Source organism: Gobio gobio (genome assembly GCF_949357685.1).
Source record: "Gobio gobio genome assembly, chromosome: 16".
Taxonomy (NCBI): domain Eukaryota; kingdom Metazoa; phylum Chordata; class Actinopteri; order Cypriniformes; family Gobionidae; genus Gobio; species Gobio gobio.
Genome location: NC_137109.1, coordinates 2,124,485 through 2,131,703, shown reverse-complemented (window position 1 = coordinate 2,131,703; position 7,219 = coordinate 2,124,485). Strand labels below are relative to the sequence as shown.

At 38.9% G+C, this 7,219-nt stretch overlaps 1 protein-coding gene across 1 annotated transcript in view; it reads left to right on the top strand.

Moving 5' to 3' along the window:
- Nucleotides 1-716, top strand: part of LOC307139806 (uncharacterized protein) — a 57,365-nt gene extending 56,649 nt beyond the window's left edge. The window contains exon 21 of the mRNA XM_079838906.1: nt 34-716. Coding sequence (XP_079695032.1) covers nt 34-40 — 7 coding nt within the window. The 3' untranslated portion in view covers nt 41-716. The remainder of the gene's footprint in view (nt 1-33) is intronic.
- Nucleotides 717-7,219: the final 6,503 nt, after the last annotated feature.

Genomic DNA, 7,219 nt, shown 5'->3' with positions numbered 1-7,219 from the left:
CACTGATTGTTTTCTCTTCTGGTTCCTCCTTAGAGACTAGATAAAGATCGGCCGATTTTGAAACCTCTGAAATGTGAAACCTCTCTGAAACCTCTTTAAATCTGTGAAACGGTCATGAGAGGATCAGAAAGCATCAGGTGATCACAGAAGAGCCTCACTACTGTGTCTATGAGGAGAAATAAATGTGTGATTAATGTGTAAATGTGTTTCATACAGCTGGAAGAGACTCAGACTAGTTAAATAAAGCAGCGTGTGTGTTAGCATGCGTATCAGAAACATGTGATATTGAGGATTAATGTTGGTTTAGTGTTCAGCCAAATGATGGTTTTGTTTAATGTAAAGGAGGAACAGAGGAAGAGCTCAGATGAGTCTGTCAGCAGAAATCTTCAGGCTCTTCAGTCTCAGGCCTACAAATATAATAATGTTTGATTGAACTCATCCATAATGATTCAAATGTTTCTAATCATAAATGTGATTGTCAAGTATAGCACATAAATGTATCATATGATATAAAGTCTACAATGTGATATTTGAATGCAAGATTTTTACATGATCTCTTATATTTTATGCACAGAATATATTTGTTTTCTGTTGTATTGTATATTAAGTTAGCTCTGTGTCTGTTAATGCTCAGATATACAGTATATTGTCTTTGTTCTGCTATAATGGATCCCCCTATTTTGACTTTATTAAATCCAAACTCCCCTCCTGAAATTATTGGCATAGCCACTGCGTGATATTTGTTGTCTTTAACTGATCATTAAGGTTTTTAACTCCTCGCTCAAGTCATGGCCTTCGCCTTTTTCATGCCCTGAGGAATGTATTATAGTTTATCATTCGGCCCCCCTGTTTTCTGTAGGATTATATCTCCGGTCTTGAGGGGGGTCTGATTCTCTTTTTGTCTGATTCTCTCTGGAATCCTGTCCTGCCTGCTTTTAGAGGTCTGCGGCGACCTCAGCCCCGTGGCTGAGATGGTTATTGGCCGCTGTAACGGAGTTCTTTGTTCAGGGAAGGAGGAGGCAGGAACCGGCGAACGTTCAACAAGACTTTAATAATCAAAACAAATAAACTGAAAGTAAAAGTGTCAGCCCCTCACGGACGACTGCCACACACACACAATAATAAAACACAACATAAAGTCGTTAGTTATATACGTTAGTTTCTTTAAAGGGATTGTTCACCCAAAATGAAAATTACCCTATGATTTTCTCTTCCTCAAGCCATCCTAGTGTATATGACTTTCTTCTCTCAGACGAATACAATCAAAGTTATATTAAAAAAATATGCATCTTTTACCGCCTGCCGGTCTTGCTGTCTCCTCCTCCTGAAGGTCTGTCCCCAGAGCAGTATCTGCAGCGTGCCAATTTATTTATTTATTTATTTATTTGACAGGGACAGTCTACATTAATTGACATTGCTGTAAATGCACCAGAGTTAGCCAAAAGGCTATTTTTCATCCATTGTCCCTGGACAGATCTTAAAATTGTCTACTAAAAACACAATAAAAAAGATTACAGAGAACAATACAAATATAAAAAGCAGTAAAACAGATATAACTCTTCAAATCCTGTTGCTAAATACGGTGTACAAATTTACTATAAAACAGACATGTTGAAAAAAAGAGAGAAAAAAAAAAGATTTAATATTATACACATTGACACAGCAGAGACAAGTGGCAGCAGGTTGTGTTAAGGGAAGATACATATTCGTATTAATGATGACATGTCTGATGTGTTATGAGACAGTTTTTTAGCTTTTTAGTGTATGTGGTGAGTTCTCTGATGTTCTGAGGGACGGAGTTCCACTCCTGTGCTGCTCTGACTGAAAAGGCACTCTGACTAAAAGCACTTTTCCTCAGAGGAACAACACAGTCTCCTCGGGCCGACCCTCGTGTTACTCTTTGTGTGGTGTTTCTAATGTTTACAAACTGACTAAGTGGAGGAGATGTCAGACCATGGATGATCTTGTAAAATAGACAGAGGTTTGAATACTTAATGACATTTTCCCAACTTAAAAGCTTATGCTTTTGTAAAATGGCACAATGATGATATCTTAATGGTTTTTTATTCACAATTTTGATTGTTTGTTTATAAAGCGACTCTAAAGAGAGTCATGAAATATACCAGAGAGGCATGAAATCGCTCTCACGGAGCTTTTCCTGGGCTGTTCCCACCTGGTGGAATGACCTGCCTATCTCAATTCGTGCGGCCGAGTCTGTAACCATTTTCAAAAAACACCTAAAGACACATCTCTTCCAGCAGCACCTGACCAATCAAGAATAGCACTTATTATTCTATTCATTTTCTGTCTGTCTAATTTATTTAAAAAAATAAAAAAAAACTGTCCTGTGTGTTCTGAGCTAGATTAACTGAGACTTGTTACAGCACTTGCATACTGTTGCCCTTGACTGTTCTAGTTGCTTCTTTTGCTCTCATTTGTAAGTCGCTTTGGATAAAAGCGTCTGCTAAATGACTAAATGTAAATGTAAATGTAAAGATTTTAGTGTTGTTTTATTTGCCTGTGACCAGGTTGTAAGACAGTAAGTGATGTGAGACAGAACCATTCTGTACATGAACATTTTAGCTGCCTGAAGTGACAAGTTTGATCTTATGAACCGGAAATTTGCAATATTAAATTTGACTCGATTGCAGACCTTTTTTATCTGTGATTTAAAAGTTAGTTTAGAGTCTATTATGATGCCTAAGTATTTGAATTCTGACACAACTTTTATTTTTTCCCCTGTCACATAAATATCTGCATGATTATTTGCAATGTTTGATTTAGAAAAGAACATTGAAAACGGTTTTATTTACATTAAGTTTTAAGCAGGATTGATTTAGCCATTCAGAGACATGGGCCATAGACTGTGTAAGTTTTTCAGCAACTTGATTTGTGTTTTTACCATGGGCATAAATGACTGTGTCATCTGCGTACATCTGAATATAGACGTCTGGACAAACAGAAGGGAGGTCGTTTATATAAAGTGAAAATAGCAGTGGCCCCAAAATAGAACCTTGAGGAACCCCCGTGGACATGGCGAGGGGCGGTGAGTGGTAATCACTGATCCTAACTGACTGTGAGCGATTCGATAGATATGATTCTATCCATTTTATTGCATCTGAGGACAAATTAAATTAGCTTAGTTTGATTAATAATATTTTATGGTTTACAGTGTCAAAAGCTTTTTTTAGATCGAAAAACACAACTCCAACCACGCCACCTTTATCCAGTAGATGTTTGATATTTTCTACGAAAAAACAATTAGCAGTTTCTGTGGAGTGTTGAGTTCTGAAACCAAATTGCATTGAATGAAGAGAAAATGTAGTGGTATTTAAATGTGTTATTATTTGTTGGGAAATTAGTTTCTCTGCAACTTTTGACACTGTAGGTATGATGCTGATAGGTCTATAATTGTCCACTGACAACGGATCTCCATTTTTGAGAATTGGAACAACAGCAGCTGACTTCCACACACTTGGAAACATCACCTCAATAAAGGAGAGATTGACAATTTTGGTTACTGGTGTTAATAATGTGGAACTGAGTTCTTTCAGCATGCACATATCTATGCCAAATATGTCTTTAGTTCTGGAAGCTTTTAGTGATTTTATTGTCTGTAAGACTTCAGATTCTGTGACTGTGCCCAGGTTGAAAATTGGCTCAGAATTATTTATCGGACAAATATTTAGGTTGTTAGATGGTAAGCTTTGGGCAATAGTGGATACAGATTCAATAAAAAAATTATTGAAGACATCTGCAACTTTGTTTGTGTTATTTATAATTTGTCCATTTATCTTAATTTCTAAAAGTTGTTTCCTATTTGTGTCCTGTCCTACAAGTTTTTTCAGTTGGTTCCAAATTGTTTTAGAATCCCTTTTTGCATTTTCTATTATTAGTCAAAAAAAATCTGCTTTGGCCTTGCGTATAGCTTTAACAGTCTTATTCCTCAGTGTTGTAAATAGATTTTTAGCACTAGCTGACTTAGTTTTAATTGCATTTTTTAACGCACAATCCCTCTCTTTCATTAGTTTGAGTATGTCCGAGTTCATCCAGGGAAGTATATTTTTATTGTGTTTGTATTTAACTTTACAGCTAAAATCTTTAATTGTTCTCTCAATTTTCGCCACAAAAGATTCACAGTCCATTTCACAATTTGTTCCCAAAAATATTTGATCCCAGTCAATCTGCTGGACAGCATTATTAAATCCTTCCTGGCGTTTTTTTTGGGATTCCAACGAACTAACGCTCTCTGACAGAATAATCAAATCTTTTTTTTTGAGAGCTTTCTGGCCACAAGGACCAAATTGTGATCAGAAAGACCAGCTAACATATTGTATGATTTAAATATTCTCTCAGGTCGGTTGGTAAATGCCAAATTAATCTGGGTGCTGCTTGATGTGGTGATTCTTGTGGGCCCTTTGATCATTTGGACTAGATCAAATTTGTCAGTTATTTGTTTAAGCTAATAATTTAACAAAATATGACTTTGTCAGCATTAGACTCTTGTCTTAAGTGACCAGTGCATAATAGATCAAGGTGAGTGTCACAGGGTTGTGTTTAGTGTTTAGTTATAAAAAAAGCCACTTTTACTTACAGTCCAATTTATCCAATCTCAGTAGTCCAAGTATTGTCCCCTCCAAGTTTGCCAAATTTTTATGTAATTCATTGAGTGATTGGGGTGATACTGATCCTCTTCTGCTGAGGCAGAATTACTTAAGACTTACTTAATTTGGTTGGTGTGTTCTCATGTCAACAAAGCAGTGTAAATAGTGGCTGTTCACATGCTAAAAGCTACACTGTGTGATATTTTCCCCCATCTAGCGGTGAACATGTATATGACCATCCAGTGAATATTAGTTTCTGTTCCTCTCAATTCCAATCTCGTTTTAACTCCTATGGTGGCCGATTTAGTCCAAGATTAACATGGCTTCCAGTTCGACCACGTCCACATTCGACACGGTGCCATCGAGTGTTAAAACGCCAAAGGCCAAGCTTGAATTTACGGGTATGTCCCTCTTTGGCTAATGTACTTTCAAGATGGAGGGGCAACATGGCGACCGGCATTCGAAGCCCTCACCCGTATGTATTTTCAATGGCATATTATAAACTTACGAGAATACTGTATTACTTGAAAGAAGTAAATATACATTAATGAGCACATATATTTTTGAAAGAACTAAGTGTTTTTAGCTAAGAATAAACTAAAAAATGTACACAGTGTAGCTATAACTGCAGTCTAAAGAAGTCTGTAGCGCAGAGAGATGTAAGAAGTGTCATCATGTTCTCTGTATGACTCGACTGCATGTAATGGGTGATGATTAAGTAGCTCTTCCACATCAATAGCTAACAAATCCTTAGTGGGGGTCACACTGTACGCAAAAATATGTTTTTCAAACCCCAGTGTTTCCCACTTCTGCACAACAAGCTTTATTCTCCACCTGCCCATTTGCTCCAGAACCAAAATGTTTTTTATAAGCCCAAACTGAGGGTCTTTGTCATAGGACATAAACACCATTATGCCTGATCTATAAGTGTTACCCTTAACCGTGACCCTGGCCGGTACATACAGCTCTGGGAAAAGTGGGAGCCCTATCAGACCAGTTTGGATGTCTTTATAGCCTTCGAGGTTGGCTAGAAATGTTGTGTATCCTGGACCAATTTCTGTGTTGTGACTTAACAAAGACCCACACATGAAACTGTAGCTCTGCATAATCTGGTGTCGATATGCCATTGTTTTACAGATGTTTCGGAAGTCGCAGTTATACGTTTGAAGAACCCATGTTTGCCTTCAAAACGCATTGACCACAGGTGTATCAAGGGTCCGAGTTTTTGAAAGACCTTTGGATAATGGAGCATGAAATGATGTTTTGGCCGCAGATGTAAATGAGGATAGAGCTCCAAGAAAAGAGAGTGGTGGTCTTCAATGATGTTGCTCAGGTGTTGCTGCAAGAGTAACAGATGCTGAGAAGATGATCTCCATGGACATGAGTAAAAGTAGGAGAAGCTCCATTCCTTGCTATCAGTGGGGATCAGGTCAGCTATCATTAAAGGCAGTAAACGAAGTAGGCACCACATCTGAGCTGCAGACTGTCTCAGAGGACTGTCAATATTCTTGCTTATTAACCATGGCTTGTTTCCCACATCAGAAAAGCCATAATCAAAGCTTGTAATGCGGTAGTTAAGCTGATCTAGTGACATGTGCTTTTGCTCAATTCATGATTTTAACACAAGCTTGGCTTCGTTTGCCCCTTCCAGAATGTCCTGCATTACATCCACAGCTACATTGTCTGTCTCGTGGTAGAAAGACCGGCTGTTTAGGACACTGTCCCTTTTAAGGCCTGTCTTAGAGGGGTTGCCTGTCTCCAAATCTGCCCTGTGAGTATTGGCATCAGGCAAAAGGGCAAGATCTTCCTGTGTCTGTACTCTCAGGACATCTCTGAGTGCTCTACACAGCCCACACACATGATCTCCACTGACACTCTCACTACACCCAACAATAGCATTTAAACACAAATTGTCCCCGACGACCTGGACAACTGTGAATTTCACTACTCCTTGAAAGTCTCGGGTGTTAACAGGGATGCCGTCCTTCTGGAGACACTTTAATTCATCCACGATTGGGCGCAACACTGCATCAATGCCGGAGGTCTTTGCGGCGTCGGATTTATAAACTGCTAGCCAGAAGTGTGACTGTAAATTGGACAGGAGATCTGGTGGCAAACTCTTCAGGATGAAACATATCAATCCTAACTTATGAACTGCAGTCTTGGACCCGAGAGGATTAACGGTTTCACAATCATCATTGCACAACAACAATGGCACAGACGCCTCTTTCGCATCCTCTTTTGGCAGGGCCAGAGCCTGGTTCTCTTCGTGTCCCCTATGTAGGGCCTTCTATAAGAACGGATGAAGGGAAATGTTCTGTTACAGCTGCTTTCACAACACTGGAAATATGTTGAAGTGCCCCTGGGGCGCAGGAGCTGCCCAAAGTTGCCCCATTGACTTATAATGAGGAGGGACGGCCCATTAAACGCATGTGTTTCTCCTACTATGGGAACTTGCATAGGGATTTTGTATTGACCATAGCTCTGGATCACAGTGTCTCAGAGACAAGGGGGTGGGCTCAATTTACTCAGGCAACCAATCACTATCTCATAATCATCATAAAGTTATCAAGCCATGCCCTAGCAACCATTTACAGCTCCTTAGCAACACGTTC